Below are 18952 nucleotides of genomic sequence, written 5' to 3' on the forward strand. Positions count from 1 at the left end.
TTCACAGTGAACTCATTGAACATTTATGTCTGTGACCATGACTGGTTTGCCCTAAATGATAAACTTCTGTTGGTTAATCAAAATGGCTGTTGCAGTCACTGCCACCCTGAATGCTTACTGAGTTGAATTGTCTTCTACCACCTGCATTTTCCAAACTGGGAAACACTGGAACATGTCTCGCCACCTGGCCTCTGTTCCAGGGCTGAAAGCTCAGCATCTGGGGCACTGAACTGAGCTGCATGAGCCCTCTGCTGCCATTCCTCAGCTGTACAATACAACTGTATTGTATGCCAATACAGTGGGCTTGTGGTTTAGTTTTTTGTTTCTGCTTTTTAAGAGAAAATATCATCTTCTGTCTGGCTTTATGCTTACTTAGGAGTTTATGAGATAACACAGATTTTCATGTTCGACTTTTTAGTGAAATAACTGTGGGACCAGCAGTTAAAAAACATGGCATCATGATGACCTTTACAAAATTTGAGTAAATGACAGAAATGGGAATTATAACAGTCACTGAGTGACTGTAATCTCAAGTAATGTGAAAACTGTATAACTCAGCTCAATATCCCTTGAATATCTCATTTGTTTTTTAACAACTAGAGAGAGAGATAAGTGTTACTAATTTCTGCAGTTTGAAGTAATGAGTAAACACAAATCTGTTCTTGCACTGCTGCAGACCAGTGCTAAACAGCCTGCACAAAGTGTAACCCACACATATCACCATTCCTTTAAGAGAAATGAGGCAAATAGTGAAAGAACTCACAGGATCATAACATGGTTTGGGCTGGAAGGGACATTACAGATCATTTAATTCCAACCCCCCTGCACAGGAAAGGACACTTTCCATGAGATCAGGTTTCTCAGAGCCAGCCCCTTTCAACCTCGCTTTGAACACTTCCAGGAATGGGGCATTCACAAGTTCTCTGGGCAACCTGTTCCAGTGCCTCACCATCCACACAGTAAAGAATTTCTTCCTAATATCTGATCTCAACCTGCTCTATTTCAGTTCAAAGCCATTCCTCCTTTAGCTAGTTCAGCTGTAATTTTTTTCATATAATGTGATGCTACTATTGCAATGCTCAGATTTCTGATTAAAAAAAAAAAAAAAAGCGGTAGGAAACTTAGAACATACTTGCCTGTTCATGGAAGACCTCTAACTTGGAATACTGGGAATTTAAATCCTTTCTTGAGTTTATGTGGATGTAGTAGCAAAAGCACTCACTGCAGTTTTCTTCCTAATGTGAAAGTAGTTTTGCTTTCGATCTGTTTCTTTGCCGACTGATTATTTGTAGTGATGCTTCAATGCAATGTTCATAATTTTGTCCCAATTGTCTATTTGCAGATGGTTTACTCAGGCTGGTAAGTTTGCAGCCTGAAGTAGTTGTTCAGCGTTAGAAGTAATACCCTGATACAAAGCAGAACTTTGCTATTCTGTGTACACTAATATACTTGATTTTCTTTAGATTTACACATGAGACAAAAACAGCCTACCTGCTGAAGTCTCTTCTAGAGTAAAGATCAAGGGCCAGATTTAGCTAAATCTGTCTGGAACTACTGAGGATGAGATATTACAATGGAAGTAGTCTCTAGTAGGTTAAAATAGATTAACTCTGAAACAATTTTGTTGCTTTTGTCATCTGACACCTTTAAACACCTTTTTATTTCTCCTGAAACTGCTAATTTGTCATACCACCATTTCTCGTACAGTTTGTTTCCTGTCTTCTGATCAGGACCAGCAGGAGTGTTAGTTTCACATATGAGTTACAGTCCCTTGAGCAAACAAAGAAGTACAACCTCACACTTTTTCTGATCCTCAGCAAGACTGCTTTGCCCAGAACCTTCAGGAGACTGTTACTCAGCTCCTGACACTCTTGCACACCTAGTCCAGACAAGACAGGAACAGCACTGGTAGATTTGGTAGGTGTCTGCAGATATTTCAAATTTAAGTGAAGAATGAGTGCCTAGCTGCTATTGTTTTTGTGTGGCTTCATATTTTAGAAGCTTGCAATACTGATTGTACTTCAGAAAACACTTCTTCCATCTATTAGATGGCAGCTTATTGCAACAGGTTATGGATCTGGTCCAAGTTATTCATTATCTTTTCATAGAGGTTTGTTCTCAGCTGCAAATCTTCTTAGGTGAGCACTTTATGTTTGTTGAAACAATACATAGTTACCATAGGAAGGAGATTCATCACCAATCTCTAGTCTATAAAATGACAAGTTTACTATATCAATAGTATTTTTCTTTCATTCTACAGTTAATACTGATTGTGATTGGCGCTATAACAGTAGTCTCAATATTAGAACCCTACATCTTCCTGGCATCAGTGCCTGTGATAGCAGCCTTTATTCTGTTAAGGGCATACTTCCTCCACACTTCTCAGCAGCTGAAACAACTGGAATCTGAAGGTAGGAGCAGCAAAATTGGTAGACTTTTAAATCCACAACAAATCAATTGAGAAGTGATTTACCCTTTCTCCTCTTTTTTGCCTCTTCTCTTGCAAGATGACATTGTCTTTGGGAGCAGAACATATATCTCCTTAAAGCCAGGGCTGTTACTGATCCAGCCAATACTGAGTGCTCTGCTGCCAAAGAGCAATAAAAAAGGCCTTTTAAAAGATTGGCTTTATCACCACTGCAGCTGAAAACAAATGAAATCCTGACATACAGTTTTCTTGAGAATAAATGTAACTTGCAAAATTCTGGTCAGACTTGGTATGTACCCTTTGAGTTTTTTCTTTGTAAGAAATTTTTTTCACTGGATATATCTTGATCATCAAGAGCTCTTATTTCTGAGTAAGTTATTTGACTAAATTTCCTTCCTTTCCCCCATTAAGGGACTAAAATATTCCAAGTAAAATTGAAAACCTCATTCAGAAGTGTGAATTTGCAGACCATGCACTGTTGCCTGGCTTTGCAGCAAACTGGCAGATCCTCAGCAAATCAGTCCTGAATCTTAAGCAGTGGTGATCCTCTTCCCTTTTACTTAAGCGTAATTCTGGAGTTCCTCAGATCTAAATTTAAATTTCTTTGATGTTCACAGGGATCCAGCACTGGCTCACCACTTTTATGTAATGCAAGATCTGCCTAAAATTACCATGTCAGTGTAGTTGAATCTGGAACATTGCAGAATTCTGCCTATGCTAAGAAAGCTTCATGTAATGGAGTTACCAAATTGCAGCAGGAATTAATTTTGGCTGGGGAGGAGCAGCCTTTCTCTTATGGCAACCTACAGAAGGCTGGCCAGGAGCTTCCCCAAGTAGATATGAGACAAATAGTTACGTGCTAACTATGAAGAATTATTGTGATTCCTTCCTGTCAATACACTGAATGCAATTTCAACCCATTCTTGCAAAGACTGTTGTTGTATATCCTTCTCTAGGGTTACTTCTATGATGTAGTTTGGCCACATACTGGCAGTAGTTAAGCTGCTGTGAGGTAGAGCATGGGGGGTGTTTGCATTATATCAAAGGCATTTGCTCATTCATGCTATGTTGTTCTAATTTATACACTTTACAGCTCGGAGTCCAATTTTCACCCACCTTGTTACAAGTTTGAAAGGGCTGTGGACACTGAGGGCTTTTGGGCGGCAGCCTTATTTTGAGACCTTATTTCACAAAGCCCTGAACCTGCACACGGCAAACTGGTTCCTCTACCTGTCAACACTGCGCTGGTTCCAGATGAGGATAGAAATCATTTTTGTTGTCTTCTTTGTTGCTGTGGCATTTATCTCTATCGCAACTACAGGTATGGTAACTTTACCCAAAAACTGAAATGCAAGTCTGCTGCTTTTTTTTAACAGCTCAACTTTAGAAAATTTTGACAGAAATAAAATGTGGAATTTGGCATACATTGGAGTCATTGATTTAGGTATGTTGTAATAGTAAACACAATTTAATTAAATAGAAATAGCATCATTATTACCTGCAGTGTGATATTGTAGAGGACTCATTAAAGGGATCAATCTGAAAATAATAACTGAAGGGACAAAACTTTTATCTTCTTGATAGTAATTGCTGTAAAATTATCTCATGAGTTTGAAACCATATACATTACTGCTCCCAGAAGCTTGGATGTTGATCACACCTGCATAGCTCAAAGGTTTTTAGTAAATGGAAGTTAATGTTCCTCTCATTTGCAAATGTCTAAGACATGAAAAGTTTTAATAATCTTTTAAAGCCCACACTATTAGGAGAAATTTTCATCCAGTTCTTTTATTTCCAACCCACTGACCCCTTTTTTTTATGTGAAGTTTAGCAAATTCTGTTCAAAATCCTCTGAAAATTGACACACCACTCCTAGTAAACACAGTATACAAATGAAAATTACACTATATCTTACTTGTATTTGAACTGGTGCCCATGACTTGCCAGGTGTAGCCAGCCTCAAACAAGCAAAAATTAGGAGTATGATGTCCCAAAAATGTTAAAAATTCATTTCTGTGGAAAAATTCCACTAGCGATTACTTTAAATACAGTTTTTTATTCTCTATGCCTTTGTTATGTTTGGACATGTTCTACTTCTCTGAGTTTTACACTGAACTTTGTGTGCAGGATGTGTATGCAGTTTCAGTACTATGGTTGATGATGAACAAGAGCTTAATGGTTTTATGGAGGAGGTTTTAAAATCTAACAACATTCAAATTTCTTTCAGCCATAATTCAGTGTTGAAAAGGAGTTATATAAGAGCTTGCAATTTATCAAATATTGTATAGTTTATGAAATGCTCTGTTTCTTGTAGAAGGAGCTCTAGCTCTCCTTACAAAAGGAGAAACCACACAAAAATAGGCACTTACAGTACTTTTGTTATTTGGAAGACTTCTAGTTCCCCTACCATTCATGGGAAACCATGTTCCCTGTTGTCCTCCTAATTTCTCACTCTGTGTCCTTAGTGGTTTGGGGCTTTTAGGAAAATAATTTCTTGTGTTAGTTGCCCTGGATGTTTTACTGGAGAAAAGGAGTTAGAAACACTTTTAAAATATATTAAAATTTGTCATCTTGCCACCATTATAACCTTTACTGTTATAAATAATAGGGTCTTGAAGCAACACTAAATTCCCTTTCTTAGTCTATTGACTTTCACAGGGAATATTTTGCTTTTATTGCTTACTTTTATATTTACTTATATAATGAGATGTCTATAAGAAAAACAGGAGGAGTTTTATTGTGTAAAACTATATAAGGAGTGGAGAAATCATAGAAGGGCGTTTGGCTTAAATCGTTTGGCTTAAATTCTCAATTCCATTTAATATGTAGTGAGGTTAAAAAAACAGTGTGGTAGATTAAAAGCTTATATTGTATTGTATGAAGTCATAAAGGAAAATCCCTGGGAAATCCCATCCCTGTTACAGCCAACAATTAAAGCTAAAAAATTTACATCTGCATCTTTTTGAAACACTAAGGAGAACATCCTCTATTTGTCAAAGAAATGAAAATATAAGCCATTTTGAATTTTAAAGTTGTTAGCTTTAAACTTGTGTGTGGTGTTTTAATTAGATAAGAGTAATTTCAGAGATTCATGTGAGTAGGAGAAAGGAAAGTGAAATCAAGATTGCAGAGACCTGATTCTGTTTACAGGTTAAATACAGGTTAAGATTTAATTTTTTATTCTGCCAAGCAAGATTAGGGTTTCTATTGAATTCAGTGCCAAAGCCAGGGGTTTAACTATGATTTAGCTCTTAGTCCTTTTTATAATTATCAAATCCATGTTTTCTCCACAAAATAAAAGAGGAAAGAGAATGAATATGCATTTTAAGATATAAATGCTAATTTTCTCTTTTCTAATGGCTTTTTATTTGCATAGAAATTGAACATGCTTTTTGTCTCCACAGGTGATGGACCAGGTACAGCTGGAATTATTCTTACTTTAGCTATGAACATCATGGGAACCTTGCAGTGGGCAGTAAACTCAAGTATAGATGTTGATAGTTTGGTAAGCAAAAAATGCATGGTTCTGTGCTTTATTTTGGGGAATTGCCTTATTTTGTTGATTATGGTGCAGTGAATTATCTTCAGAGTTGAATATTATGTAGATGGGCCAGAAAAGTTTCTCTCATACCTTTGATAGCAAACTACTGCCTTTGGGACAGCACAAACTGAGTTTTTCCATGATCAGAAGTTTTCTGGCCTTGAATAGGCAACAGCAAATACTTGCATTTGAGGATTCAGATTGCAGATGTAGCAGTGATAGGAAAACCTTGAAAAGGCTTGGGGTTGTTTTGTTATGATTATATTTCCTGTATTTATATATATAAAATATACCTTTCTTGGTCTATGTAACAGCTGTGCGTAGCAGATCACAATGGATGTTTTTGAATTCCTTTCACCTATTATCAGTAGTGATTTAAAAATCTGAACTTGACTTCCCTGGCAATCTTTTTCTGGTTTTATGTATTGGAAAACAAAAAAATTTACAGCAGATTTCAGAGTCACTTAAATCCTGATTAATTGAAATTAATTTTCATATTAAAAATATATAATTGGGGCAGATGGTGACAGTGAATTAGTATTTGCAAGTCTAACATTAATTATTTTTAAAATAAATTATTCAACTACATTCATCCTGAGGGAAATCATTAAGAGCCTCAGAACAAGGAATTTGATACATTTACAGTATCTAATCTCTTGTTTGCACATGTGACTGCTGACAGTTGAGAAAGCTGATGGCCATTCAGCAGTGTTTCATATCCACCAAACATTTTATGCTAGCTCCTTCTTTGCTTTGTTATGAACAGCCTGTCTTGAAGGGCAAGCACTTTGTGAAAGGGCTTCATTGCTGTAACTGCAAGACCTGAGCAGTAGTTACATGACTAAAAATGAAGTAAAATGTGATGTTGGTAAATCACAGAATTTTTAGGGATGGGAGGGACCTCTGGAGATCCTCTTGTGCAACTCCCCTGACAAGGCAGGGATCACCCAGAGCAGGTGGCACAGGAACTCCCCACAGGTGGGGTCTGAATGTCTCCAGTGAGGGAGACCCCACGACCTCCCTGGGCAGCCTGTTCCAGTGCTCTGCCATCCTCAATGTGAAAACGTTCTTCCTTACATTGAGGTGAAACTTTTTGTGTTTTAGTTCATAGCCTCTGCTCCTCATTCTGTCACTGGGCACCACTGAGAAGAGCCTGTCACAATCCAACTGACAGCCTCCTTTGAGATATTTATATGCATTAATGTCAGTGTTCTCTAGATAAAACAGGCCCAGCTGCTGCAGTCTCTCCTCATAAAAGAGATGCTCCAGACTCCAAATGATCTTTGTGGCCCTCCACTGAACCCTCTCCAGCAGTTCTTCGTCTCTCTTGTACTGAGGAGCCCAGAATTCCACACAGCGCTGCAGATGTTGCCTCAGCAGGGCCGAGTAGAGGGACAGGACCTGCTGGCCACACTCTTCCCAAGGCACCACAGGTTACAGCCCCTCCTGGCCTCAAGGGCACACTGTTAGCTCATAATCAATTTATTATCCACCAAGACTCCCAGGTCCTTCTCTACAAAGCTGCTGCTCTCTAGTAGGTCAACCCCCCCCAAAGCCACAACAGCAATAACCATGTCCATTCATTTGGCTCTCATTTGTAAACTCCATCCCTTGTAAGGCAGAATGTGATCACTTTAAGTATAAAAATCTGTATACAAATCATGTGTGTATATTACATGGCTTAATACAAACTGAAGGTGTTTCACAAGAGCAACAGGAAATCTTACTGTAAGATTCAGATGGTGCTGGACACAATAGTGTTTTAATAAAGAAGAACTTCTCCTTTTTAAAAGTACAGTCATGCTAAAATGCCACCTATTAGGAGCAATAAAGTAACTCCCTTTCCAGGGGAAAGGGAGTCTCAAGTTGCTCTAGACTTTTCTGAGTACTTTGCTCTGTATTAAGACAGAGGAGGACTGGTTATGTGCTGGAGGACTGGTTATGTTGTGTTATACTACATTACTGATAGCCTTCTAAGGTCCATCAGGTTACAGGTGGATCCTCTGGACATCTTTTAGCAGTGGATATCTGCCCACTCTCATTACATGAATTTTTGACATCCTAGATAAGAAACTAATAGATATTGCTGGATGATTTTCTTGACATTCAAAAGCTGTTCCTGTGCACAAGCAGATAAAAATAGATTAATGGTGTCAAGATAATAAATATGCTTCATTGGGCGATACAGGTGTATTATTTCCTACTCTGTAGTCTCTGCATTTAGCACTTCCCTCTTCAAAGTATTTTACAATTCTTTGGCTAAAGATGTTTTGCAAAGGGTTGCTTGACTTAGTAGTCTATTTAGTTATACTCTATTTTTCTCTCAGGAAGTAGTTTGAAGCTCCCCACAGGACCAGATTGACTAGAACTGACACATCTCCACATGTGTCCAGTTACAGATACACACACACTGCTCTAGTTGACATCACTCTTGTCCTTTCTTGAGCAGCTGTGATATCTGTTTACAAGCCTGCAGACAAGCATGCCTGAGTGAATAGCACATTTGTAGATAGCAGTCTTTGATTGTCATATAAGCTGGAGTTTATTGCGAGTGATTGAAAGCCATGTCCAAAGGAGTAGCTGGCCAAACAGATGGGTAGGTGGCAAATTTAACTTTATTCCACACAATCTTCTTCTTGAGCTTTCAATGACATTGGCACACAGATTGAAGAAATCTGATTTCCTAGGTTGGTTTTTATTTCTACATACACAGATATTGTCTTTGAAACAATTATTTTTGAGCAGCTTTGGCTTTAAATTAAAAATCCCAATTGTCTCAATAATCCTTAATGGTTTTGGCGTCTCATTCTCTACAGCCCTGATACTTTGTCTGCTCTGCCTTTATTCAAAAACAAACAAAAAAACCAAACAACCCCCCCAAGCCCCCTTTCACCCCCTCCAAACATGCATGGTCACTCTGACAGCTATCCCTTGTTTCATTTAAAGCTACAAATTAGGCCAGATTCGTTGTTTCACTTTTAGTTGGTTTTCAGTCTTTTTCTTATCTTTCTAGGCACACTTGTAGTGTTTTTAATTATTTTTTCCTTCATAAGGAAATTGAAAATATTTTTTTTTTGGTAAGTGCTGCTTTCACAGCTAAGCATTAGCTAGTCCCAGTGGACTACTTTAATGCTTTCTAACCTCTTCTTTCACTGATGTATATCCTGCAGTAGCAGTGCTTTAACTGTGAAGGACGGTTTCTTTTATCAGGAAAAGAGAAAATGCCCTGCTTTTACTGTTGCCAAGATTACTTATATAAGGAGATATAAAAAGAATCTCATAAAGAGATATTAAAACCCAACTTGCTGAATGCCAGTGCTCCACCCTGTACATCAGGGATGCTGAAGAATTAAAGTAATAGGGGGTAGAGAAAAGAACCAAATTTAAAAGTACATCTGTGAAAAATAATGGTGTTTTTACAGATGATTATTTTATGCTTTTATATTCCCATACCTCTAACTTGTTCAATTCACTTTTTTTTTTTTTTTTTTTTTTTTTTTTAATCTTGGACATGATCTTAATATGGTTTTTACTACTTGGCAGAAAACCTGAGAAAACTGTTAAATACTGTTTCCAAAGTTTAAGGTTAAGTAGAGTAAATACTTGACTGTAAAATCTGCATCAGAATGGAAGTCCTCAGAGTGAGATGTTAGTCTTCTGGAAAGGAACATAAAGAAGAAAAAAAATCTTTAGAACATTCTGTTTTCTGGCTGCCTGCACAGCACTGTGAAAAAGAGAAAAAAAGAGTAAAAGATTTAAATGAACAAAGTATTTAATTTCTGTACTTTGGAAGAGAAGTATACATCCTATAAATGCACCCAATATGTAAGAGCAGATGATGTGGAACCTCAGTAAAACCATATGTTCCACCTACAGAGCCAGTTTTGGCAGTGACTTAATGCACAGGATTTTTTACAACCTGAACCATTGGACCAATCGCCCACAGGATCTCCCAGTTGCACAGTGCACTTTCCAAGCAGTGTATTTGTGAGGAGTCCTGGCAACACAGCCATTGAATATCGTGTGTGTCTGGTCTGAAGAGAGTGACTGCTCACTTTTTAGTAGAGGATAACCAGAGCCTGATTGAATTAACTCTATTAGCTTACTTGTAAAATAATTACTTCTTCCACCTTCTGGAAAGATAAATTACATAATTGTGTTATGAATTCTCTTTCAAAGTTAAGGAGAGTTTAAGTGATATTAATGAGAAAATAAATTAAAGAATTTGCAGTGCTATTAAAATCTCAGTAAAATAAAATTAGGCAAGGCTAAAAATAGTGTACTATGCTATAGACATAAGAATGAAAATAGTAAATATACTCCTTTATTCAAAAGTACTAGTTAAAGAACATGAATAGAGCTGGCACAGTACTGATGGGAATAATGGATAAGAAACTTGCTGTCACCTATCTTATACCTGTCATTATGAATGACAGAACATTTCTACCTGTGAAAGGAAAAATGGATATTTTTGTAAAATGCCTGACATGCTGCATTCTGCCCAGATTTAAATCATAGTTCAAGCTATAGAACAAGGGATTCAGAATTGATTTTAAAATTATTAAACTGTATAAAATATCTGCATATATAACTGATAAGTCTGTCAGGGGAGTTAGGACATTGGGATGAAATTGTCTTTTGGATAGAAAGGCTCTTTGTTCAGCTGGCTTCACAGCAGACATTAGGCAGTATGACTTCTTGGGCAGTTATGGGAAACCTCTGCCTGTACAAACATTCACAGCTCTTGAGGCCAAGAAAGACCTTCATTTCTGAAATGGATGTGTTTCTATAAAGCTAAGATTTCTGAAAAAAAATGCACCATCAAACACCAATTAAAATAACTGCATGATGGTCATCGTGGGATTTACTATTGACAGTCAGATGGGGAGAAAATTGTCAGCCTGATCCAAAGTCTTCCTGTTTGTATCACCAAAAAGGGCTGGCACATATACATGAACTTGATGATGACCATGCTTTTCCACCTTCACAGTGGTTGAGATGGAAATAAGAATTGATAGGCTAGTGTGTTTGCATACTTTTTAGAATTTCCGTCACAATTGTGTTTCAAGATGCTGAGATACAAGCTATGATCCCAGTATTCCCTTGCATTTGCTTCCACATAAAAAAAATCTACCTAACAGTATTTCAATTGCCATTGCAGAGAAAAAGGGAATTGTACCTAATATGTCAAGCAGAAGCACTTTTCAGAAAGAACATAAAAGCAATTAAACAAAGATGTGCAGAGGGTTTTCCACGATACCACTAAACAGAAATATATTTCTGAGAATACAGATTAGAGAACAAATGTTGTTTACAAGAACAAGTTTGTGCAAAACAAGGAATCTAATTAATTTTTTGGATTGGGGCACTTAGGTACCTGAATGTAAAGGGAAGTCACATTTTCTTCAAGTGGGGAGCTGAAACTTGTTTCCTGAACAGGAGAAAAATAGGACATTTTGAAGACTCTAGTACTGCCAGCATGAACAACATTCTCTGACAGTATGTTAGGAATTACAGCTTCTACAGAATGGGTTTTAATGTTAACCTAAACAAGCTAAGTGTTGGAGGTCAAAAGGCAGATAGAGAAGAGAAGCTTGACAAAATCAGAGTTAGGCTTGCAAATGGCTCAAAAGCTGGATAAATACTTGATCTTAATTTTCACTAAAAAGGCAGTGTTTAATATGTGGAATTAAAAGTGGAGCAGAAGGTAGAAATGGGATTTATAATACCTGAGGTGAGAATTATATGCAAACCAGCGAGAATCCTGGTCTCCTTAAATTACACAGTTTGTGGGGGGACACACCTCTGATCGCTTTTGAGTCAGTCCATCTAAAATCAGAATCTTCAGCTAGGGGTGATTCAGTTCTTCAGCTAGACATTTCACTTAAACATGTGAAACCAGACTGGAACAATACCATCCATACCAAGTAGAGCAGACCTCACATCCAAGTGTTCAGGAAGAACTGGCCAAGAGGCTGGACATCTTATAATGGCCACTTCGAAAAAAACCCAACAAACAAGCTGGTGATGGCACATGATAAAATAACAACTGTCAATTTTTTGTTGAGAAGGAGAAATGAGAAGTCATTGAGATACCACCATCAGTTTGTTGGTGTGATAGCAGCAGTCTTTAGAAACTATTTTTAGGAATTAATTTAAAATGTGATGCTTGTAGACTGAAGTCACTTAGGGTTTGCTGACATTAGGGTTACACCATACTACCCTCATAACTGTGTCTGATGATTTATTTTCCAGACAAAAGTAATGTAATAGATCTCATTTGCCTTCAGAAAAGCTGACTGTGGCTCTGTTTCGGGAATTATACAAATGAAGGATATCAGGATTATTACAAAAACTGTAAACTAGTTAATGAGTTGGTCAGAAAGGAAATGGCATTAAGCTGTAGGTATTAACCTGTAGGGAGGCTACTCAACAAAGGTTATATTGCTGACTGAGCTAATTTAAATCTTTTTTAAATGCTCTCAACAAAATAAAAATTGTGTGTTGAAGAAATCTGCCAATGGAACAAAGCTGAAAGGCAGTATTGGCATAAAGGATCCTGGGAGTTTAAATGGATTAGGTGACTTCAAATGGCAGGTATTAAATAGATTTAAGTAACAAAAATGCAAAGTCTTGGATTTAGGGACTGCTAATAACCTCAGTTGTAAGTGAGGATCTTGGTTAGACATGGCTAAAATGGAGGAAAGCTTGGCTGACCACCCCACAGTCAAAGACTGGCTATCAGATGTGAAGAAAAGAGTGTATGATCCCAGGATATGTTAATGCAGATATTCCTAATATAGATAGGGATGTAACAATGCATTTGTATAATGTCCTGGTAAAACATGTAAAATGCTGTGTATGTTCTGGTCAGATAAGAAACCTTGATTTGAACTGGAGAGTTCGAAGGAGAACATATATTAAGAAAGAGGCTTAAACCTGGATTTTTTTTAGTCCTGGAGAACAAAGGGTGATCGGATCTAAGATGTCCCTCCATAAATGACCACCTGAGCAGTGAAGTTGTAGTGAAGGAGATTAATTATTTCTTGACCCTTGACCCATTTAATAGAAATAAGATCAAGAAAATTCTTTCTAGTCCCATGTTCCTTTGAAAATGCACCAAGACTGCTACTAGCAACTTCTGTCTGAAGTTCATGAACTACAAGACTTTATTATTTCATCTAATATGTATAATTACGGATACAAAATTCATTATCAATGAACTTCCTAGTAATTTCTCATAAATACTCAAATGTTACTGTTTCATGATTGTTCCTTTTTTACTCAATGCTATTGCTTTGCATTTTTCAAATCCCATGCAGTCTAATGATATTTGGAGATCAGTCATTATTCAAAGAACTTCAGGTTTTGGGCAGCCCCATACCTGAAGGATAGAGTTTAAGTGACCCATGATGTTTTTATGATTGTACTTTGTTTTCCTAGATACAAGTAATCACTTTTCAAAATACAATTTTTAAGGCAGAAAGAGCTACTATGTCCATGTTAAAAAGGAAGCAAGAGGAATCACATGGTGGACCAATGTCAGTAGTACATGTGCAATGGAATCTAGAGCTCAAGAGGAGAAGTAGCCTACCTTTGAAGATTACATCATAGTATAGGTGTCTTGGTTTAAGACAATTTAAAAAGGTGGTCACTTTGAAATTAGTTACCTTTGCTTAGTTTCAACCAATCTCTTTCCACCAATAAGGAATGAATGGGTGGATTTAAGTGAAAAAATAACAGTTTACTAACAAGTGAGACCATAACAGGCAGAACACCCTCCAGAAATTAATCATTACATACAAAATTGCTAAATCTCAGGAATCACAGAGGAACAAAGAGACACTCAAAATGGCAGGGTACCGTCCCCTCCCAAGGTGGCAGCTCTGTTGCTGGCTGCTTGTAGGGAGACCAAGGGAAAATGGCACCAGCTGTTTCCCCCAGGATGGCACTCTCCAGGTGACCACACAGGCCAGGAGACAAAGTCCCCTTTGATGACGGACAAAAAACCCCTCCTGGGAAGGTGAGAGCCATTCTAGTGGCAGATGAGAAGTGCCAGTGCGTGTGGAGTCAGCAGCACCACCACCTGCTCTCGCTGGCTGCCAGACTCTGCTGGTGCTGATGTGTTCCCAACTGTGCATGTGTCAGGGAAAAACCACTCTCTTGGTGCCAGTGTGGGGTGACCCAGCCCCCCAGGACCTGCACAGGTTTCGCTGCCAATAGAGTTTGCAGAGTTCACTCAGAAAACAGTTTCTAATTGTGAAATGCAGTTCTTCCAAGTTGCTACAGTTGGAAGCCCAAAAGTCCACCAGAAATCGAGCTTCTGCCTTCAGAAATGCTGCCAGGAGCAAGAGGGACTTGGCTTGGGTGTCCCGACCTTTTCAAGAGATTGGCACCTCCCAACTGCCCCATAATTCCAGTTCCAGCCACACTAGGTCTTAAAGAGACATTAAGAGGTTTTGCTTACAGATAGGTATGGAATACAATAAAGTTTTTGGTTACTTGTGATAGTAGCTTACAGAGAAAAAAGACTCACTGTTCTGGCTAGGAATTAGGAACAATTTTATTTCATTTGTTTTGATAGTTTAGTATGAATTACAATTCAAATACTCTGTTTTGATTTGTAGATGCGGTCTGTCGGACGAATATTTAAATTCATTGACATGCCAACAGAGGAGACAAAAAGTATTACGCCACAGAAGAATAATAAGTTTTCAGATGCCCTTGTAATTGCAAACAGGCATGTGAAGGAAGAGAAGAACTGGCCGTCTGGGGGCCAAATGACTGTGAAAGACCTTACAGCCAAATACGGTGAAGGAGGAGCAGCTGTACTAGAAAACATTTCCTTTTCAATAAGCTCAGGGCAGAGGGTAAGACAATGCTTTGTTGTGTTTTTTTCTGACTTCTGTTAAGCTTAAGTACAGAATTGTCATAAACCTATTCAATGACTAAAGAGGATTTTGAGTCCAGTAACGTTTTCTCAATGAAATTGTTACAAAACAAAATATCTTCTAAACTAACTGAAGAACAGAAATTACTTAGGATAAAACACGTACACAGTAGTTTCCCAAGGTGTATTCCTGTGCCCAAAATTCTGCTGCTGTGGGGAGGGAAGCTGGCTGGTGAGCGCTGGGGGCAGCCCGACCCGATGGGGCAGGGCACAGAAGAATGCCGGCGGCCGTGCCAAGGGTAACGCACCGCTGGCTGCGGCGGCCGGAGCCTGGAGGGACCGTCTCACCCTCCCGCGAGGGCTCCACGCTACCCGGGATTATTGCAATACACACAGCTATAGTCTCTACAGCACTGACAAACCTCTGATTCTTCCTCATGAGTGTTTGGGGTTGTGTTTAAGAAAGGGCTTTATTTTCAGGATAGCATTTAGGTAGAAGTTTAACACTTTGCTTCAAGTCCGTGGTAAAGGCCCATCCATGCTGGAATGGGAAGAAAGGCTTGTGATTTCCTGAGCTGGAGCCATATGGAGGAGAAGAGATTTTAACTGTCCCACGTAAATGAGAAAACAGGTTTGGTGACAGTTCCCTGGCTTTGACATGAGGTACATATTCACTCCTAATTTGGATAGCACCAGTCTCTGCCAGGTTTGGTAGATTTTTCTTGGTTTACGTGAACTGAATGTTTCATCTACTAAGTTTGAGGGCACCAAAATTTTGAACCCAGAGTACTGACTTCCTGCAGCACCATCCTGAAACTCTGCTTTTGAAAGAGAGACACCTGTGATTCCTGGAACATGGAGATGCAGGTGCTGCTGCAGGCTGGTGGATTTACTTCCTAGAAAATCCCTTGTAGGAGTGGAGTAGGGAAAACGAAAGACATTTTTGTACTGTACAAAGAGGGGTTAGAGCAATAAGAACAAAAATCCTTTTCTCAAGGCCTGTGATTCAAGTTTGGTGATGAAACCTGGACTCAGATGCTCCTTAAACTGCAGAGAATTTGCCTCTACTGCATAGCTAGTACACCAAGAAGGAAACAGAGGAGTTCTCCTCTGCTGAGGGATGGAATGGAATGGAATGGAATAATCATCTAGTCCCACTGCCTTTCCACTTAATGGCTGTCCAGAAGTTCAAGTGTATTATCAAGGGCCTCTTAAAGACTTAGAGGCTTGGGGCATCAATCACCTCTCTAGGAAGCCTGTTCCAGTGTTTTCCCACCATCTTAGTAAAGAAATGCTTCCTAATGTCCGATCTGATCCTCCTCTGGTGGATCCACATGTCCTCTCACTGGATCTCAGGCATAAGAGATCAATAGCCCCTCAGCAACTCTTCAAACTAGACAAGCCCAAGCTCCTGTCCACTCCTCATAGGATATTTCTTTCAGCCCTTTCACCAGCTTTGTTGCTCTCCTCTGGATGCATTCACTCACCATCACACTCTCCTTAAGCTGTGGAGCCCAGAACTGCACACAGTTCCCCCAGTGAGGCTGCCCCAAAGCTAAATGGAGTGGGATAATCACCCCCTTTGCCCAGCTGGTGCCGATGCTGTGTTTGATCAGCCCAGGATGGGGTTTGCCCTCTTGGCTGCCTGGGCACACACAGCTGGCTCACATTGATCCTGCTGCCAGCAGCCCCTCAGATCCCTCTCTGCAGGGCTGCTCTCCAGCCACTCCTCTCCCAGTTTAGACTTGTGCCTGGCATTGCTCCATCCCAGGTGCAGAATCTGACATTTGGATGTGTTAAATTTCAATTAAACACTGCCCAACATTCCAAGCTATCTAGATTTCTCTGCAGGGCCTCGTGTCCTCAGGAGAGTCAATAGCATTTCTCAGTTTGATATCACAGCAACTTGCTAATGGTGCATTTGACTCCTGCATCCAGATCATTGATGAGTATGTGGAAGAGAACTGTCCCTAGGACTGAGCCCTGAACAATACTGCTAATGACTGTCACCAGCCAGATGTAGCCCCATTCTACAACCCTTCAGCCAGTTTTTCAGTACGGTCACTCTACAAAGCACCCCACACTCAGGCAGGACATTGATGGCTGTGTAAGCCCAGATGTTGTAAAAGGCAGCATCTTGGAGTTTGTTGGTGGTTGCTGCAGATATTTGCCTGTTCTTCCAATAGGTTGATTCCCCTACAAGGAAAACGCAACTTTAAAAAAAGCCCCAAACCTATATTATTTGTTTCTTCACACCTTAGAGGATAAGGAAAATCAGCACCAACTGGGCAGGTTGAGGACTTACACAGGTTATTCGGGGTGTCCAATGGCATGAAGTCTGCTGTAACCATTGCCTCTGCCTCAAGCTACCCCACTAATCAGAGTTAGGCCCTTTATTTTCAATCATATGAAAATTGAGTATCTTACTAGGGTGATCCAAATGCACTCCCTACTTAGTTTTTGGTTTCTGGATGTGACATTTGCTGTCCCACTGAGATCCATCTGGACTATTCTTTGCTGCTGAGATGCCTAAAGTGCATCTAAAGTGCACCTAAAATGCCTTAGTCTGTGCTTAATATGTGAAGAGTATTAAATGTTTGCTTGTATGATTTGCATTGCAGGTGGGCCTTTTAGGAAGAACAGGTTCAGGAAAAAGCACTTTACTTTTTGCATTTTTAAGACTGCTGAATACAGAAGGGGATATCCAGATTGATGGAGTCTCCTGGAACACGGTCAGCGTGCAGCAATGGAGAAAAGCATTTGGAGTGATTCCTCAGGTAATGAGATTATTGAATACTTTTGTGGCTTTATTTTCATTGGTTATGTATCCCCAGCAGGGATGGGTGGAAAGATGTAATGATGCACAGCAAACTGCATTTTTAGGGTTTCTCTGCCACTCACACAAGAACTCTTCTAGAAATGGGAAGGCACAGCAGCTCAAACAGAAATGTTTCTAACTTGCTTATCCCTGCCTCTCTGAGACAGTTTGCATTTAGATTCAGGATAATATTGTGCCACCTGAAGAAAAAAATACAATCAGTGTTCTCAGCTACTGTTTCCTGAAGCTCTACATCATATATTATGGTTAACATGTGGACACTGCACATTGTGTGTTTTCCCTGGCAGACTGATAGAAAACATGTAAACCTAGGGCTTCTGAGTCTCTTGCCAATGTTTCTGCCACTGGACAGTGCCTTATATCAGTTATAGCTGTGGATTATCTGCCTGAAAAATGAACATTATTGTCTACATACAGTAACAGTAAAAGGTGATTGCTCACTGTAAGGCTAGGAATAAAAACTAATGGAATGAACTGTAGAATTTTAACTCTTTTGTACTTTTGTTGTCTATCCTTACCAACAACACTGATACGTGAATAACACAACACATATTGATCTCTTCTTTGACAGTTATATATCAGATAGTTCTTCAGTTTCAAAACATACACAATCTCCTCCACAACAGCATTCATTCCTTTGGAATCTTGTGACTGTGGCAGACTAATTCAAGTAACACTTGATGGCAATCTTGCCAATGAGTCGCTCGTAGTATCAGGTGGTAGTGGGAGACTGCAGATCAGCCTGCTGCACTGTGAGGAGCAATGCAGCCTGTCCTTCCTTTATCCATCCTTGAGGGTTGCTACTAGCCCCAGAGACTGAAAAATATGGTTTGATACTTGGTCACCCTGGACGACCTCCTCCTTGACACACCCACATGGGTGTGGGCTGATCAAGGTGGCCAAGCAACCCCTTTTAACTGTTAGCTGTCAAACCCTAATTCTGCTGTTCCCTCCATGCTGTCCCCACAGTAAAGTTGTTTTCCATCTTATCTCTATGAAGATTTGGGTTGTTCCCCAATAGTCTCCCATCTGAGAAAGGTGATTACTGTCTTAGAAAGCTGCTGAGTGCACGTGTATAAAGCTGTTGTTGCAGTGACTACATGAGGCACTTTAAAATAGTTAGAGAGACTCTGGGACAGACAGACAGTTTAACATAATTCTCTAAGTTTTACAGCTTGGGTTACTGTTAAAAGACACTGAAATACTCATGCTGGAAGAAAAACAGCCTTGATTTTGCAAACACCAGGAGGATTC

At 39.3% G+C, this 18952-nt stretch overlaps 1 protein-coding gene across 2 annotated transcripts in view; it reads left to right on the top strand.

Moving 5' to 3' along the window:
* The window catches only part of CFTR (CF transmembrane conductance regulator), an 86763-nt gene that overhangs the window by 56296 nt on the left and 11515 nt on the right, over positions 1 to 18952 (top strand). For both annotated transcript variants that reach the window (XM_083860584.1, XM_083860585.1), the window contains exons 19-23: positions 2261 to 2411; positions 3522 to 3749; positions 5833 to 5933; positions 14597 to 14839; positions 17481 to 17636. In XM_083860584.1, coding sequence (XP_083716710.1) covers positions 2261 to 2411; positions 3522 to 3749; positions 5833 to 5933; positions 14597 to 14839; positions 17481 to 17636 — 879 coding nt within the window. The remainder of the gene's footprint in view (positions 1 to 2260; positions 2412 to 3521; positions 3750 to 5832; positions 5934 to 14596; positions 14840 to 17480; positions 17637 to 18952) is intronic.

Source organism: Zosterops lateralis (assembly GCF_965231275.1).
Source record: "Zosterops lateralis genome assembly, chromosome: 4".
NCBI classification, from domain to species: domain Eukaryota; kingdom Metazoa; phylum Chordata; class Aves; order Passeriformes; family Zosteropidae; genus Zosterops; species Zosterops lateralis.